This window comes from Camelus bactrianus, chromosome 5, assembly GCF_048773025.1.
Source record: "Camelus bactrianus isolate YW-2024 breed Bactrian camel chromosome 5, ASM4877302v1, whole genome shotgun sequence".
Classification (NCBI taxonomy): Eukaryota; Metazoa; Chordata; class Mammalia; order Artiodactyla; family Camelidae; genus Camelus; species Camelus bactrianus.
The window spans coordinates 25,013,677-25,032,947 of NC_133543.1; the positions used below are offsets into that span (position 1 = coordinate 25,013,677).

The window sequence follows — 19,271 nt, forward strand, 5'->3', positions numbered from 1 at the left end:
ATTATACTTAAGTATTTTTTGTTTTGTGTGTTTTGGGTGGAACTTGAAAAAAAAAAAAACGCCTTTGATTTAGTGGCCCAGCAACCTTGGTCCTATTGCAATGACAATGTCAGTTAAAAAACAACTTTGACATTTGTTAATGATACTCCTTTTCTGTTATCCCATAGTCAAACATAGTGAAATGGAGATGTGAAAACTAATGTGAATCTGTATCAGGTTTCTAAATGATTACATTTCAAAATCGTTTTCGAAGAATTAGTGCAAGATGTGAAACCTTCTGTGGTGCATGCTTAGCAGTATTAGTATTGTATCTCCTGGTGCTTAGATCTCATTATGCTCAGTTTCTTCACCTTAGAACTGTGCTGTTCTCTGTATTGACAACAAAATTGTCAAAGGAAGATGGAAGAGCTATATAGGACTTTTAGAGTTGTGATGTATTCACTTGCACCAAAAAAGGTATAAATGAAACTGACTTTAAAAGCAGATGACACTGAGAGAATTTTGGCATTAATCTTTCAGATGTCTTTAAAAATAGTCATTCCGCCCTTTATAGACATTAGCTTTTAACAATGTGCATTTCTTTGAAAATGTTAAATGGCTTATTATAGCTTTTGTTCTTTTGTACTTTTAAAAATCTAGAGTGAGATTATTATTGAGAACTACAGTCTTAACTCCATACAGTTGTAGCTCTGGAAGAAAACTCTACAAATCATAGTTCTTGGAGTCAAGCGTTCCTGGTTCTGATCTTTGGCAAACCTTTTTACCCATACCTATAAAATGAACATAGTATTTCTCTTATTAACACTGACCACATACTCGGTTCTTCTTATATATTAGTTCCCTTGCTTTCTTCTGCCTTCTGCTTTTACTGCTAAACTCTCTAGGTGGCCTCATGACTTAACTGAGGCGTACAAAACCAATGCATACTAGGATTGGTTGTAACTAAGTGTTCTGATTCTTGCTTAGGACAAGAAGATGATAAAATCAACATTGATATTTTTAGTTTCCAAATTACTGTGTACTGTTCATTTCCCTTGGCTATTGTGCTAAAATGTTTTCTTTTGTTTTAATTTTAGGCCACTGAACGGTATGATATATTTGATCCAAGACAGTCCGTTTCAGTCCAGGAATCTACAGTGGTGACAAGGACATGGGACTCCTCCTGCCAGATTCCAGATGGTTCAAGACAATTGACATCCTGGCTGACAACTGTGAAAAAGAACCTTGGATTATTTTATTTGATTTCTGTGGGACACCACAATCCCAAATCCATAGGACACATCAGGTAACCTCTCTTGTCACTTGAGAAAAACACATCCCTTTTTCTCTCACAATCTTACATGTAAGCAGCAAGGAGCCAGAGTACTTTAAGTAACTCCCTCCCTCTTAGTAACCTTACTGTTTTGAGAGTGAACCACTTTTTAGGTATGGATGAAATTAAGGAAGACTTTAAAGAAAAAACCTTTTCAGATGTATTTATGGCTTCCTGAAATCTATTTAAATATTTAATTGCAAAATACTCTTTTCTGGAAAAGAACTCTTCAATTTTCCATATAGAAATAAAACAAGTTCTACTGGGTTTTTTTCCCCTCAAGATCTTCTTATGAGATTTTCAGAGATACAGAGAAATTGAAAGAATTTTACAGTAAACAGCTGTAGGGGTTATAGCACCCCTACATCCTGTCATTGACATTTTCTCATACCTGATTTGACCTGAACCTGTCCATCTTTATCCATCCCTCTACCTATCCATCAGGTCATCTCAGTTTTTGGATGCATTTGAAATAAGTTGTTTTTGTTCTCGCCACACACACACACACAAAATTTAATCATGTGAGATAATGGATTGTGTTAATCATTCCACAACATATATGTGTATCAGATCATCCCATTAGTACACCTTAAGCTTACATATTGCTATGTATCAGTTATATCTCAGTAAGGCTAGAAAAAAGCAACAGGTCACTTACATCAAGTTCTGCTCTTCAGGTTCATCTTTCTCACGTGTCCTAAAATGACAGCTTTCTCTGATACATCCCTACTTGGCATCCAGTGTAAAGTCCCCACTGATGTCTTAAACTCACTAAACGTATACAACATATCGGCGTCTTGTGTATTTAATCTCCTGGGGAGTCCATATACTAGAGCTTCCTGTCGTATGTGTTGTTTCACCCTGAATCACGTAAGTCAGGAGAGTTTCCAATGCTTGATTCATAATGCTGAACAGAGTTATTAATGGCGATTCACAACTGTGTTTTGTATAGAATGTTGCTGTTTATTTTGTAAGTAACTTCTTTTTGACATGGCAGGTTAATTTAAGAAATTTGAGATTTTAGGAATCTAGGTGAAAGCTGTAACAGGAAAATATTTTTTTCACAGGATAATACTCATACTACCCCTTCAGATAAAAAGATTTCTAATGGCATCTAAATATACATTTATAACTCTCCAGCCATTACCTTTCATCTCAGTAGGGCTCATTCCTGTGTGTTTCTTAAGAACTTTCACAAGTGGTATGTGCATCAAAATCACCTCATATACCCTTATTATATAGCCCTTATCTCATTGTATTATGAATTTTTGTTTTAGTTTGAGTGTACCGCTAAACTGTATTCTCCTCAGACACAGGAATTTTGCTTCTATCTGTGTATATTTAACAGTATTTCTGGAACATAAAAGACACTTAAAGGCATTATACATTTACTGAATGTAAGAAATGCTTCAAACTGAATTAAATCTTTTTTTCTTGCTTGCTAAGGCTTCAAGTTCCCTGTAGAATTCTAAAATAACCTTTGCTAATGAGGATGTCTGATACTGTTACTGTAAAAAATGAAACTGAAACAATGAAGGATTTGGAGGCAGAAGTGAAAGATACAACCAGAGTTGAAAATCTTATCAAATCAGAAAACTATGGGAAGATTTTGGCAGAGAAGAATGAACGTTGTATTGACAACAATATTGATTTGCAGGTAAACAGGATTTTTTTCTGGCTTCAAATATTAAATATTCCATATATAATTATATTTATCATAAAAATTTCACTTTCAGAATTCTAAAATGGTAAGTTGACCCTTTGGGACATGCCTACCAGCTGTGTTTTGAGTCATCTGAATTAGCCTGTTGAATCTAGCTCTTTGATTTGCTTGTATCACCTAATATAATTCTTTTTATTTGTATGTGGCCAATATGTTTTTTTATTGGCTTTCTACTTTTTCATTCCACTCTGCACCTAACTGTTAGTGTTGTGAGAGTTCAAAATTTAACCGAAGATTAGAGGAGAGAAAAATAGAGAGGTTGAAACTGAAGTTCTGTGCTAGGGGAAGCAGACAGTCAACCATAACAGAGAAAAGAGGTTGGTGGGGGGAAAAAGATCACTTGAGGCTTTTGATGCTACGCATATACGGTAATTTAGAAGTAGCCATTGAGAAGGCTTTTAATTCCAGGAATAGATGGAAATTGATGAGTTGGTCAACAGATTCAAGATAGGTAAAAATTGTTTGAAGTAGTACTTACAGTGTTCGCTTCTAAGTGTTCCTTTTGTCTATTGCTATACAACAGATGATTGCAAAACAAAGGGCTAATAATTTTTAAACAACGTTTTATTTTTAATATTTCGTATGAGTCAGGAAATGGAACAAGGGCTTGGCTGAATGAATCTTCTCTCCTACAAGGCATTAGAAGAGATCCCTCACTGGTATTTAAATGGCAGATGGGCTGGCTTGGAAGATCCACAACTGTTTCACTCACATGTCTGGCCCTTTGGTGGGAATGGCTGGAATATAGGCTCAGCTGGACCTGGGAGTAGTCCTGTGGTCCCCTCAGCACAGTAGGCCCAAGCAGTCAGGCTTATTATGTAGAAACTCAGGGGTTCCAAGAGCCAAGCAAAGCTACAAGGTTTCTTTTGACCTAGGCTCAGAATTCTCAGAATGTCATTTCCACTGTTGTCTTTTGATGACACATGTCATTAACCCAGCCCAGATTCAAGGGAATGGGCATTAGACCCCGCCTCCCAGTAGGAAGGACCTTTAATCTACCACAAAATGTTGTCTTAAAATACTGTTTAACATTTCTGTTTTAGTTTAGCCCTATGAATAAAGAATTCTATTTCTGGAGAAACAGTCTATCATTCTTTCTACATTCTAAGGATCTTGAGGGCTACGTGCCAAAGCTTGAACCTTTTTTTTTCCTTAGAGTAAGTAAAGAAGGTTCTTTTAAAGGTTGTTTGATTTCTTCATCCAATCAAAAACGTTATTCTTCATTATGTGCCAGAAATGTATTCAAAAATGATAGCAACTCGTATAGCAATAAAAAAGCATTTAGGCCCCACTAATTAAGTATACTCAAGTGGTAATTATCTAAGAAATTTGGAGGAATAACATAATTCTTCTACTCATTTTTAGTAATAGCATTAAAAAAAAAAAAAAAACTGGTGTACCTGCAATCAGTACACGCAGTGATGGCAGCATGCCAGTATCCTGATTGGATCAGAGAAAAGGACAAAATTCCATTGCATTTGTAATTGAAATAGTAAAAGATTTCCTTTTAGTCTCTTTTTTGCACCTAATGTTCACTCTTCCAGGTCATGTTTATCAACAAGCAACTGATTTGGATTATGCAATACCTTGGAGTTATTGCGGATTTGTTTCCAGACCATTGCAGTAAAGCAAATATCGTGATAAAGCGAGTCATGCAAATTTTTTCATTTCCCAGCACATATAAAAGTTATGTTTACACTATGCTGTAGTCCATTAAGTTTGCAATAGCATTATGTCTAAAAAATGGTGTGCATACCTTAATTTGAAAAATTCTTTATTGCTAAAAAATGCTAACCGTTATCTCAGCCTTCAGCAAGCCGTAATCTTTTTGCTGGTGTGGGGTCTTGCCTCAGTGTTGATGCTGCTGACTGATCCGGGTGGTTGCTGAAGGTTGGAGTGGTTGTAACATTTTCTTTAAATAAGACAACAACAAAGTTTGCAGCATTGATTGACTCTTCCTTCTGTAAACAGTTTCTGCTGTCCTATCTGATATCATTTTACCCACAGTAGAACTTTCAAAATTAGAGTCAGTCTTCTCAAGCCCTACCACGCTTTATCAAGCAAAGTTATGTCATATTCTAAATCTTTTGTCATCATTTTGACAATTTTCACAGAATCTGCACCAGAAGTAGATTCTGTCTCAAGAACCACTTTCTTTGCTCATCCATTAGAAGCAACTCCTCATCCATTAAAGGTCTATTATAAGCCTGCAGTAACTCAGTCATATCTTCAGGCTCCACATCTAATTCTAGTTCTTTTGCTATTTCCACCACATCTGTAGTTACTTCTCCCACTGAACTCTTAAACCCCTCAAAGTCATCCATGAGGGTTGGAGTCAAACTTTTTCCAAATTCCTGTTAATGTTGATACTTTGACCTCTTCTCATGAATCACCAGTGTTTTTAATGGCATCTAGAATTGTGACTCTTTCCAGGATGCTTTCAGTTTACTTTGCCCACATCCATCAGAGGAATCACTATCTGTGGCAGCTATAGTCTTACAAAATGTATTTCTTAAGTAATAAGACTTGAAAGTTGAAATTACTCTTTGATCCGTGGGCTGCAGAATGGATGTTGTGTTAGTTAGCAGGCATGAAAACAACATGAATCCCATTGTCCATCTCCATCAGAGCTCTTGGGTGACCAAGTGCTTTGCTAATGAGCAGTAGTATTTTGAAAGGAATATTTTTTTTTGAGCAGTAGGTCTCAACGTTAAATCTGAATATTTAAAACCCACTTAAAATGCCATGTTGTAAACTGATGTACTGTCATCCAGGCTTTGTTGTCCCATTTATAGAGCACAGGTGGAGTAGATTTGGCATAATTCTGAAGGGCCCTAGGATTTTCAGAGTGGTAAATGAGCATTGGCTTTAACCTAAAGTCATCAGCTACATTAGCCCGTAAGAAGAGAGTCAGCATGGCTTTTGAAACTTTGAACCCAGGAATTGACTTCTCTCTAGCTGTGGAGTTCCTAGATAACATCTTCTTCCAACAGAAGGCTGTTTGGTGTACATTGAAAATCTGTTGCTTAGCATAGCCAACTCCATTAACTATCTGAGCTAGATTTTTCTGGAAAACTTGCTGTAGCTTCTACATCAGCACTGGCTGCTTCACTTTGCAGTTTTCTGTTGTGGAGATGGCTTCTTTCCTTAAACCTCATGTACCAACCTCTGCTGGCTTTAACCTTCTGCAGCTTCCTCACCTCTCTCAATCATAGAATTGAAGAGAGCTGGGGCCTTGCTTGGAATTAGGCTTTGACTTAAGGGAATGTTGTGGCTGGTTTGATCGTCTGTCTAGACTACTCAAACTTTCTTCATGTCAGCAGTAAGATAGTTTCACTAGTTTGCTATCATTCATGTATCCACAGGAGTAACATTTTAAATTTTCTTCAATAACTTTTCCTTTGCTTTCACAGCTTAGCTAATTGTTTGGCACAAGAGGGCTAGCTTTCAGCCTATCTCAGCTTTTGATATGCCTTCCTCACTAAGTTTGAGCATTTCTAACTTTTTATTTAAACTGAGAGATATGCCACTCTTTCACTTGAACACTTAGAGGCCATTGTAGGGTCATTTTTTGGCCTAAATTCAATATTGTTATGTCTCAGGGAATAGCGTGGTTCAAGGAAAAGGAGACAGGAATGGCTGGTTGGCGGAGCAGTCACAACACACATATTTATTGGTTAAGTTTGCCATCTTGTATGGACATGGTTTGAGGCGCCCCAAAACAATTTTAATATAAACATCAAAGATCACTGATTGTGGATCACCATAAGAAATACAATAATAATGACAAAGTTTGAAATGTTAGGAGGATTACCAAAATGTGACACAGAGACACAAAGTGAGAAAACACTGTTGGAAAAATGGTGCTTATAGACTTGCTTGACATGGTTGCCACCTTCAATTTGTAAAGATGCAATATCTGCAAAATGCAGTAAAACAAGGTATGCCTGTAATGCATTTCTTGCCTTGTCTGTTGTGTTGCCCTTGGCAAAAGCACAAAAACATTCTAATGACCACCATTGAATCACAGACCAATTGTTCATATTATAGGAAAACTGCATACATTCTCCAAACACCCACTGAAAATCTCTTCCATGCCAAGGAAATAGAGTAGTAAGCAAAAATGGGCCTGGTCTCTGACATCATGTTCCATGTAGCATGGTGACTATTAAAGATTGGGAGGAGGAACAAAGAGAATATGAACATTTGTTTTATGTAATCCATCGAATGCTATGCTCATTGTTTATTCAAATGTTTACTAAGAATTTACTATATGTGGCTATATTTACTCTGCTTGGAGATTTTGAGATCCAAGATGCCTCCATGTAAGGTGTCTGGCAAGAGGCTTTCAGTCGAACACACACAGGAAAGAGGTTTAAGTAATGAAAGTTAGGAATGGAAGTAGATAAAACTGGAAAATTTTATGTTTTTGCCAAATGTAAAATAAAGTCAACTGTTGTAAGCATGAACAGGAATAGAGTGTCTTATTAAAAATAATCTGATTAATTGAGTTACCTTTTAATATAGAGTTAGCTATTATAAAATGCCCTTTTTCTAAAATACAACTAGACATTTCATCTTCCTTTGATACCTCTAAGAATACTGTCAGAAGGTTTAATTTTAAATAGCAACTATTAGTTTTATTCAAATTTAGATGTATGTGCCAATTAATATAGGTCTCCTATTGAGAATTTTGAATTAACCAATATATTTTCTACTTTCCTCTATCATTCTAAAAGTCGGCTACCATGAATATAATTTATGTCTGTTGTCTTGCTTCAGCATTAAATTAAAAATAATTTCATCAAACTGGAGAGAGACCAGCAGACATTACACATCCCCTTGAATGGTTCCCAGCAGATATTATCTCATAGAACCCCTTGACCATTTCTTCTATAGATAATTTTGCTTGTGTGATTCTCTCTTCAAAAATGTTAGTTCTCATTTTAATTCAGTTTTATTTTGGACTGTAATCTTTTATAGAAGTTTTATTATTACTTTCTTAAGAATTCTTCAGAGCTAATTCAAGCAATCTGTGTGCATTAATGTCAAGAAGTTAACTTCCCCCTGTAATCGCTGTGGAATTGTTCTGAATTGTTGACTGTGGGCCCAAATAGTTGTGCAAAAGGTTTTTGCTTAGTAATTTTCCTATTGCTACACACTATTTATTTCCATTACAAATCATAAGTTATTTGTTGGACTTTGTATGATTATTCAGTATTTGGACTATTGGGATGGTAAGGTATCAGCTTTCTAAATCCAGAAAATTTTTAATTTGTTAGACTACTACTAATCTTTAACATGGGATAAATGGAGGGCAATGTGTTTTGATTTCCTTTGTATAATTTATTTTGTCCTCTCATTTAATAAGAAGGGTAACTATAAAGAGGAGTCTTTGTTATCTTGTGCCTTTGGATGTTAAATCCTGTGCCTTTTCACCTAAAGTGTTAAATGGTTTTAAACAGATTAGTGATTGGGAGTGGTTTGTCGGTTTGTTGATGTTTTTTTTAGAAGTCCACTCTTTCAGCTAAGAATACTTTGTTGTTTTCTGTTATTCCAGTGTAAATATCAACCTGGTCCTGTTCTTCCTGTTTCTGTCCTTTAGCTAGACATTTAACACTTTAACTCAAGAGGTCCAAGATATTTGCTTTTTCTCAGAGGTAGACTTTCTAGATTAAATTTAGGGTAAATTACTTGTGTTGATTTCCGCCATTTATTTGAACTGGAAAATTAGGAATCTTGTGCTCTAAGGTTCAGACTCAACTTTCTCATGCTTTTACAACTGTATCTTTGTACTTCACAAATGTTTTGTCTAGGGTGTTCATCTGTGTATATGTATATGCGTACACAATCCAAAACATATTTTGGAGCAGTTCAAGTAGTGATCCCTCTTCTCACAAACTATTTATTGAGTAGTACGATGGCTAGTCCAAATTGTGTTGGTAACCGTTGTGGAGGAAATGAAAGAACTGATTTTTGTTAACAAGGAGGCCTTATATACTCAAGTGCATGAACATATATGAGTGAATTTTCTGACATATATGACATACACAATTGAATTTCTATATACGGAACCAGTTGAAGTAGTTGTTTAGTATGTTCTCAGTTTCTGTAGCAAGTCCTTTGATAATTAAGATGAGACTTTTTTATTTTGTATTCCCCAGGTTAGTGCCAGTGTATTTCTTTTAAAAAGAGAGAATGGGGCAAGTAAGGGGCAAGAAGCGATGGTAATCTATAATAAGGTTATCAGAAAAACTCAGGGTGCAGACTACACTTTTCCAACAGTGAGGTTAACGAGCATCAAATTCCTAAATTGATGAAACATGTGAAGAAGTTTCTATTTAAAGGGTTCAGTAAAAACTCTGTATAAAATCATACAAATCTTAATTTTTTTCCCTATTTGTCAGAGATAAAAAGGCTTTATTTAATGTACCTGCTACATAGTTAGAACCCAGCAAGTGATAGATATTATTAATAATTATATTAATAATCATCATCAGGGCAGTAAATTAAAAAATAGTCTATGTTTATTGTACTATTACATCTTAACGATATATTATTGAGTCTCAGTTTTTCTCTAAGCTAGGAGCTAGTGGCTTTGACAGCGTATTGATACAGTTTCAAACTGAAATTCTATTACGGATGTTTTATATTCTGCACCCACTTATTAGTAATTCCTGTCCTATACCATAGTATCAAACAACACAAATTATAAATTGTTGTCTTTATCCCTAATCCTTTTAAATTCTAATTTAATTAGCATCTTTCTGGAGTAGTAAAAGTCTGTTAAAGGAGCTGCCAGATTTTTACTGTGACAATGAAATTTTGTTCAAAGTGAAAAGCAAACAATAGAGAAATATCAGTGAAACCAAAAGTTGGTCCTTCAAAAAAAATAACAAGCCTTTAGCTAGATTGACCCAGATAAAAAGAAGAGTCAAATTACTAAAATAAAAAATGAAAGTAGGGGCATTACTATCAATTCTATAAAATAAAAAGGATTAAAAGAGGGTTCTATGAACAGTTGTACACAAGCAGATTGGATAATCTAATGAAATAGATGAATTTCTAGAAACACAAAACCTGTCAAGACTAAATCACACGCAGAAAATCTGAATCAAATGTATAACTAATAAGGAGTTTAAATCAAAAAGCCTTGGACCTGATGAATTCTGCCAGGTATTTGAAGAAGAACTAACACCAATCATTCTCAAACATTTACCAAAAAATTAAAGAGGAGGGAGTACTTCTAACTCATTTTTATACGTATCCAGTATTACCTTGATACTAGAGTAGACAAGGACAGTATAAGAAAAAACTGCAGACCAATATTCCTTTTGACCACTCATGTAAAAATCTTCAACAAAATAATAGCAAACTGAATTCAGCAGCATATTAAAAGAATTTTACTATGTTACCAAGTGGGGGTTATTCCAGAAATGCAAGGATGGTTCAACATATGAAGATCAATCAGTGCAATACACCATATTAACTGAATGAAGAGGAGGAAACCTGATCATCTCAGTTGATGCAGAAAAAGCATTTCATAAAACTCAACAATCTTTTACAGTTTTTTGCCTTTACACTCATAAAACTGGGAATAAAAAGAAGCTATGTCAACAAAATAAAAGTCATATATGAAAATCCCACATTAAATGTCATAGTTAGTGGTAAAACACTGAGATCTTTTCCTCTAAGACTAAGACCAAGGCAAAGATGCCTGCTTTTACCACTTTTATTCAAAATGACACTGGAAATTTTAGCCAGAACAATGAGGCAAGAAAAAGAAATAAAAGGCATCCAAACTGGAAAGGAAGAAGTCAAATTTATCTCTGTTTGAAGATGACGTGATATTATATGTATACAGCCCTAAAGATTACGCGTATACACACATAAACAACCTGTTAGAACTAATAAACAAATTCAAGTAAAGTAGCAGGACACAAAGTCAACATAAAAATCAGTTGCATTGCTATACACTAACAGTGAACATTCTGAAAATAAAATTACAAAAGCTATTCCATTTACAGTAACAGTAAAAATACTTCAGAATTAATCAAGAAGATGAAAGACTTATGAAAACTACAAAACATTGCTGAAAGAAATTAAAGATGACATAAGTGAATTGAAACACATCCTGTGTTTATAGATTGGAAGACTTAATATTGTTAAAATGTCACTTCTACCCAAAGTGATCTACAGATTCAATGCAATCCCTATCAAAATCCAAATGACATTTTTGCAGCAATAGAAAACCCCATCCTAAAATTCATATGGAATCTCAAAGGACCCAGAATAGAAAAAAAATTCTTGAAAAGGAACAAAACTAGAGGAGTCACACTTCATGGTTTCAAAACTTACCGCAAAGCTACAGTCATCAAAACCATGTGGTACTGACATAAAGACACATAGACCAATGGAATAGAATAGAGACCCCATAAATAAATCTTTGCATATATGAGCAAGTGATTTTTGACAAGAGTGACAAGATCATGGAGAAAGGACATCCTTTTCAAAAATAGTGCTAGGAAAACAAGATATCCATATGCAAAAGAATAAAGATGGACCCTTACCTTACACCATATACAAAAATTAACACAAAATGGATCAAAGACCTAAAGGTAAGAGCTATAAAACTATGAAACTTTTAGAAGATACATAGAGGGGAAGCCTAATGACACTGGATTTGGCAGTGATTTCTTAGATCCAATACCAAAGGGGCCGATGAAGGGGATTCTCAGTCTCCAGCCCCACCTCCAAGACACCCCAGTGTCCAGGGGTGCCTGCTGTAAACTGCACACCCAAGAGGGAAGGGGCCATAGAGCTTGAGCTGCCAGACCCATTCAAAATGGACAATTTTAAGGAGGGCAAAGGGCAAAGACTGCAAAACCACAAAACAGATTGAAGAAGGTATGGGGTGAGACTGCCAAGATTCTGCATCTCCAGAAGCTCCCAGGTTATGCCAGTATTGCCCATTGACAGGTCTGTGGGCAGTACTTTGAACAGAGGATATAAGACCTAAGAGAAAATCAACAACACTGATGAAGGAAAACAACCATTAAGCTGTGGAAGATACTCTAATCAAATGATTAGTGAAACCAGACTCCCTTCCCCTTGGGCATCTTTCAGGACCACAGCCCCCCTATGATGTGCAGAGCAGAAAGATGCAGCCCAGAGCAGTTATATGCTGATCCTGTCCCCGCAGACAATGGGAGACTGGGCCAGTTTACTTTTACCAGAGAGGGAGTGTGGTATTTACTAGAAAAGAGTTAATGCTGGGCTCTAAGGCAAGACTGCTTATCAGTGGGCTCCTGGTGCCACATCCAGCCCTGAGAACTGACCGTGTGTGTTTGGGCTCAAGATTTCCATTTGAAAACCACAGACATCTGTGGAGGTTATCATTACCACCACCATCCTTCATGAACCTGAGGGAGAGGTACCCTATGTTAATCCCATCTGATAACATTTTTCCCCAAAAGATCCCGAATTGACAAGAGAAGCTCAAGGTTGTGACCAGCCATTTTGGACTTTGATTCATAGAGCTCAAAGAGTCACAGCTCAAAGTTGACCTGAGCAGTCCTTCCATTTTCCAGAGACCTACACCTGTGAAAATGAATGGTTGGCATCACCTGGAGAGCCAGTGGCACAGCTGGGACTTACTCCTAGCCTTCTACCTTTGTGTGCTTTTTCTGAAGCACTGTGCTGCCTCCATCATGACCTTTCCCAGCCTCATTTGGGCCCAGCTACCCTAAAAGCAGCATCTGTGTTTCAGTACATTTTACAGTGAACTCATGCTCTTTTTGTTGAGTCTTATAGATGTTACAGTGTTTGCTGAAATGGGGACACTCCAAGGAGCAACCCTATCTGGAACTGACTTGCTTTTTAATTTGTGAGAATTGGCTGATGAGAGTCAGATAAGTCAGCCAGGTTGATCTCAAGGTGGATAGGTTTGAAAGGGTGAAGTGAAATCTCACACACACACACAGATAAACCACCAGTTGGCTCAGGAAGTTACTCCGTATGTATCAAGCTGGCAGGGGAAGACTACGGACACGTGACTCTTGCTTTCTCTTGATTCATGCCATAAGAAGCTTTCCTTAGCTGAAAGCTATCATGGAGGCTTATTCCAGGATGGCTAATTGAGATTAGCAGTATATTGACTGTGAGTTTTCCAGAAATGTTGTAAGTCACTTGAAGGCCATCTTGCAGTATGCTCTGAACCACCTGGCTTTACTTGCTGAGAGGCTGCGCTAGTCTGTTAAAGGTGCTGGCACAGATGACTCCACGCTGGTCAGGATTGTGGTCCCCCGAAGTGAGATTGCTCTTGTACAAATAAAACAGATGCTCAGTAGTTGTATCAGAAGACCCTGGGCACGGTAGTTGCAAATGACATGAGTGGAGACTACCAAAGGCTTCTTCTGACCATTGTGGACCAGTCGTGTTACTGAACCAAATTTGGGTCTGCTTGCCCGCATGCAGTAAAGGTAATCGATTGACACTGGTTTGTGGTGAAGGAAAGTGCAGCATTCATTGCAGGGCACCAAGCACGGAGTCCAGGGCAGCTAGTGCTTAAAAGGTCCGAACTCCCCAAAGGCTTTCAGGGAAGGACAGGGGGAGGGGGGAGGGGTTGTGGGGTGAGTGACAAGCTCATGGACGTTGTTCTGATTGGTTGGTGGTAAGATCATTGAGAGTCAATCTCATCAACCTTCTTGTGAACCTTCCAACTAATCCAACCTTCCAACTAATCTGGTGTCTACATGCTTGTTGTAACTGCCCTGCATGCAGCAGTGTCAACCATCACCTAATCAAAACAGCTTTTTAGTAAAGACTGGGTCAGGATAATTTACTTGGTTTGCACATGTGGCTGTTGCCTTAATTCCAGTGTTTTTTTTTTTCTCTATATACAATCAATGTAAAGCCATATCACAATAATGTAGTAATAATGCAGTGTTTATAAAATATAATTTTTGTTGCTTTTATTGTAATCAGAATACCAAATGGAGAAAAAAATCACAACAGTCTCTGAAAAAAAGTGTAGAGGGAGAAAACAAAGGACAGAGCCTTAACAACATTGGATTTGGCAGTAGTTTCTTGGATGTGACACCAAAGGCAAAAGTAACAAGAAGAAAAATAGACAAATTGTACTGAATGAGAATTTTTAAATTTTGTGCAGTAAGAGACTACCAACAGAGTAAATAGGCAACCCAAAGACTAGAAGAAAATAGTTACAAGTCATAACTTTCATAAGAAATTAGTAACTGAGATATATAAAAAACTCCTAGAACACCACAAAAAAACCAAACAACTTGATTCAAAAATGGAAAAAGGGCTTGAATTGACATTTTTCCGAAGAAGATATATAAATGGCCGATAAGTACATAAAAAGCTGCTTAACATCAATAATCACTAGGGAAAAGCAAATAAAAACTGTGATGAGATACTACTTCACACAGTTAGGAATGACTACTATCAAAAAGTAGAAAACAAGTGTTGGCAAGGATGTGGAGAAACTGTAACCCGTGAACACTGCTGGTGGGAATTTAAAATGATACAGCCACTGTGGAAAATAGGCTAGCATTTCCTCAGAAAATTAAAAATACAATTACTATATGATCTAGCAATTACACTTCTAGATATATACCATGAGAATTGAAAGCTGGATTTTGAAGAGATATTTGTACACCCATGTTCACGACAGCATTGATCACAACAGTTAAAACATGGAGTCAACCCAGATGCGTCCATAGATGAGCAAAATGTGGCATATACATGCAATGAAATAACATGCAGCCTTAAAAAGGAAGGAAATTCTTTAATATGCTACTACATGGATGAACCTTGAGGTCATTATACTAAAGAGAATATGCCAGTCACAAAAAGACTGTATTTAGAGTAGTCAGAATCACAGAGACAGAAAATAGAATGGTGGCTGCCAGGGTTTGGAAGGAGAGGAGAATGGGGAGTTAGTTATGTTTAATAGGTACAGAGTTTCAGTTTTACAAGATGAAGAATTACAGATATGGATAGTGATGATGGTGGTACAAAGTGATGAATGTATTTAATCGTGCTGAACTACACACTTAAAATAGTAAGGTGGTAAATTTTATTTTATGTGTATTTTCCACGATAAAAAAAATTGGGGTAGAAAAATGAAATGCATGCTTTAAGTAATAAAATCCATCTGGGGAGGTGGTAATTAGGTATTTATTTATTTTAATGGAGGTACTGGGGATTGGACCCAGAACTTCATGCATGCTAAGCATGCACTCTACCATTGAGCACTGAGCTATACCCTCCACCCATAAAATCCATTTTAAAAATAATTTATTCCTATTTAAAGCTAGACTTGTTATCTCTGCTTTGTTGTTGTGTGTGCATGTGTACGTGGCAGATTTTCTGGTATATATTTTATAATTTTAGTTCTTTGCTATTTGAAATGAAATAATAAGAGATTTTTATGAGTAATGCCACTTGGGCAGTTTATAGTTTACTTATGTAGTAGTGTGTTAGTTTTTTTTTATTGCTTTATAGAGTATTACCACAAATGTAGAGGCTTCAAACAACACCTGATTATCAACTCACAGTTCTGTAGATTAGAAGTTAAGTTGGACTCAGCTGAGTTCTCTGTTTTGGGTTTCTCAAGGCTGAAATAAAGGTATCGGCCAGGCTAGGCCCTTATTGGAAGACTCTGGGGAAGAATTTGCTTCCAGGCTCATTCTGAAAGCAGCAGCAACTCAGTTCTTTGCAGATGAAGGCCGCTGATTGTTAGCCAAGGGCCACTCTGCTCCAAGAGGCTGCCTGGCGTCCTCCCTGCAAAGCCCGCAGGGGTGTGTCAGGTCCTTCTCACCCTTTGACTCTGACTTGCCTTTGCTCCCAGTGGAAGAATACTCTAGGCTTTTAAAGGGCCCACTTGATTGGGCTAAGACCCAGCTGCATTATCTCTTTATCTTAAGATCAGCTGACTCTGTAAAATCCCTTCATAGCCTCATTTAGATTGGTGTTTGATTAAGTTGCCAGAGGATGGGAATGTTAGGAGGCCTTCTTTAGAATTCTGTCTGCCTAAAGTAGTATTTGATTCACAACAAGATCTTTTGTATAGGTGTGTGACGTAAAGTACGCTGGACTAAGATTCTGAAGGTCTTGGGTTCTGTTTGACTATCTACTAACTCCATTCCTGAGCAGCAAGGCTCTTGAGACCAGCAGCTGTGTCTTGTTCATCTTTATAGGCCTGGTGCTTAGCACAGTCTGGTGTATAGCAGGAACTCAGGACATTTTAAATGAAGTCACACTGTGATCATTTTAACTCTCTGTGGATTTTAAGAAATCTTTCTTCATCAAAGTCTTCATTTAAATTAAAACTGAGGTGGTTAATGCATGCATAAGTCTATGGAAATTCTATACCATTACTACAGGGACAATGTATAGCATGCCCAAAGCCCTTTTTTAAATCAACCCTTTCAATGAACCTTTTCAACAACCTAGAGAATTAATACAAATAGTATGGACTTTTATACAGATAAAAGGAAACTGAAATAACTTGACCAGGGTCACCTACTAATAAAAAGCAAAGCCAGAAATCTAATTCTATCCTTGTGCATTTTTAAAGAGAAAATACTGTGCCCTTGATACTTAGAATTGTAAGGGATTAAAGCAGAGGATGAGAGTACATTTTAAAATCTTTTCTGCTGCTTAGAACTCATTTAGTCATGTGCATTTTGCTGGCATTCATCTGTTGATTTTCTCCCACTTTTTTTCCTGTAAGCCCTTACTCTATGTAGCATAACCCCTTTTAATTCTATTTTTAGATGTGCAGTTAGAAGTCCGCTTTAAGAGGTTAAACAAATGAGTAAATAGAAACAAGAGGTACCAACATGTAGGAGCTCTCTTAGGCAGTACTGCCGTGTGCGTGCGTGCGTGCATACATGCCATTTTCTCTGCTGCAAGAAACAGAAAGTCTTTTTTTTTTCCTCCTGTTTTCCTTTTGTTTTTGTTACTGCTGATTTGTAGTATGGATAATCCAGGGTCAAATCCCAAGAATACAGTGCTTCTTATCTCAAGAACTTTGGGCTCAAACTGGGGGGCAGGACACACTGGTACTGTAGGCTCTCGTTTTTGTTGGTTCTACAAGGAAGGTTTTTTTTTGGATGTTAGAATGAAATGGTGGCTTTTTTTCATATGTGAAGCATACTAATCTAGGTAATAAGGACTTTATCTGTTTTACGTTTGGTACCAAACTGGCTCCCTGGTTTTAATGAGTATAAATGATAGGTTTGGGGTTGGGGTTAGAGAGATAAGTTTTCCCTCTTTCCACCTCCTAATCTATCTGGCTCTGGTTCAGTTACTTCAGCTGCTTTCCCAAACCAAAGCCTGATACCACAAACTACAGCTATCTGCCCCAGTGCGTTCCCCCATCGTGTGACTGATGATCTGGCAGTTGCACTGAACATGCATTGGGACACTGCCCACTTTTCACGTCTGCTTCATTGCCTTACCCTAGACCAGGCAAATAGAATTCCATTACTAATAAACTGGTGGTGTGCTATGAAGTGCTCAAAGTTCTCAGTGGAGAGGTGGTTGTACTCTGACTCTGCATTTGAAACATTCGCCTTAGTAAGTTTGGAACTTTGCTGAGCACAGCTTCTTAAAATTCCTCAAGTTTTTTGTGGGGTTTTTTTCCCCCTAACCTTGGCTACAGTGTAATACGTTATAGAATACCGAAGAAGTGTATTTTATTTTGCTACTGTCTAAGAAATTACCTTATAAATTCTTTTTAGTTCATTTAACACAGAAACTGTGGCTACTTGCTCACTTAAAGAACGTGCCAACCCACAGAAGGATTTTATAGGATCTTTTGCAAGTGTGCTCCTGGGAGGAATTTTTTACTTGAAACCAACTTGGATTTCTTCATTTCCGATTCTTTGTACAGTTAGTGTCTCTTTGGTGTAGGATTATGAATTAAGAACCAAACTTTCTGTTTCAGTATGAAATTTAATACAAATCTTTCTTGTGTATTCAGCGGCCATTGCAGTCATTTGGACAGACAGGAAAAAGGTCTAAGGTATAGTAAATATTTTGTGCTGGCATGCCAAGGGCCTTCCTTCATGCTTGATGATTCTTTGTTTTCACATAGCGCTGCATTCAGTTTAGTTTTGTCATATTTTGTTTGGGGCAGAAAGCTTATTTTGTTTTATTTGGGGTTTTTGTCTTGCCTAGTCGCTTTTGTGCATTGCTTTTATATCTTTAATGGTTCTTTCTCTATAGAGAAAATGGCTTTCTCACCATTTGTTGGGTTTTGAAATTGGAATTATTCCCATTCCTGCTATTGCTATTATTTTAAAAACTGCAATTATTGTTTTCCCTCATAACAAAAGGTTTTAGTGGTATTTAATGATACATTTAACTTGCGAATTTCACCTCCGTCTATACCTGGCAGAAGCTATAAGGAAACTTAACTCTAGGGGGCTTTTGGATATGCCCTAGGTTTGTGAAATGTAGTGTTAATTTTAAATACTTTTCTTTAGTCAAGCTCAAAGTTAAAGCTAGTTCGGAGCCTTGCAGTATGTGAAGAATCTCCACCACCCCCTACAGCAGAGATATCACAGGAGAACCAGGTAAAAAAACACTAAACAAAACAGAACAAAATGATTATTTAAAGATATGGTGGAACAACCTGCTTCCAGGAGAGTGTTTTCTCTTAAGGTTAAATAAAAGTTGTATGTGCATGTGTGTGTTATGTCTGTTTTTACTGAGTGAAACTTCTAATACTTGCCACCCAAGATACAGATGAGAAGTTGGAAAAACCTTGTTACTTCAGTCTAAGGCGTTAAGTGCAGTGATTTCTCTCTGGAAAAACTCAAGGATCTATAACTCATTAAGAATATGACTTCAAGGGAGTTATTATGGAAAAGTTGGAAAATATTAAAAAAATACTTCCAGTTAATGTAATTGTGATGAAATTTGCCCTTTTGATGTTGGCTTTTAGAAATTTGTTGACCACTGCTTGCGTGTGAAGAGGAGGCTACACAAGTCTTCCACTTGATACGCTGTTTTACTTAACCTGAATACAGGGTGAAGCCAGTTTTCATATTGGTTTGGCTCTAATTGTTATCTAAACACTTCTAATTCCTCTTTTGTCTATGCTTGTAAAATACAGAACTGCTGAGTTTCAAGCAAATAGTTCGGCTTGCTTTTTATATTATTTTTAGTGCTTTGACTTTACTTTTCTGTGACTCTACGACA

General features: G+C 36.9%; 1 protein-coding gene across 14 annotated transcripts in view; it reads left to right on the forward strand.

Moving 5' to 3' along the window:
* Nucleotides 1–1,146: 1,146 nt before the first annotated feature.
* R3HDM1 (R3H domain containing 1) overlaps nucleotides 1,147–19,271 on the forward strand; it is an 82,610-nt gene continuing 64,485 nt past the window's right edge. For 9 of the 14 annotated variants that reach the window (XM_010973215.3, XM_045508850.2, XM_010973216.3 and 6 more), the window contains exons 1-4: nucleotides 1,147–1,285; nucleotides 2,759–2,969; nucleotides 18,049–18,090; nucleotides 18,554–18,643. In XM_010973215.3, the coding sequence (XP_010971517.1) occupies nucleotides 2,799–2,969; nucleotides 18,049–18,090; nucleotides 18,554–18,643 (303 nt within the window). In that variant the 5' untranslated portion in view covers nucleotides 1,147–1,285; nucleotides 2,759–2,798. Of the gene's footprint in view, nucleotides 1,286–2,758; nucleotides 2,970–17,543; nucleotides 17,643–18,048; nucleotides 18,091–18,553; nucleotides 18,644–19,271 lie in introns of those variants that run through there. The other 5 variants (XM_074363567.1, XM_074363575.1, XM_074363570.1 and 2 more) reach the window with 3 other exon arrangements.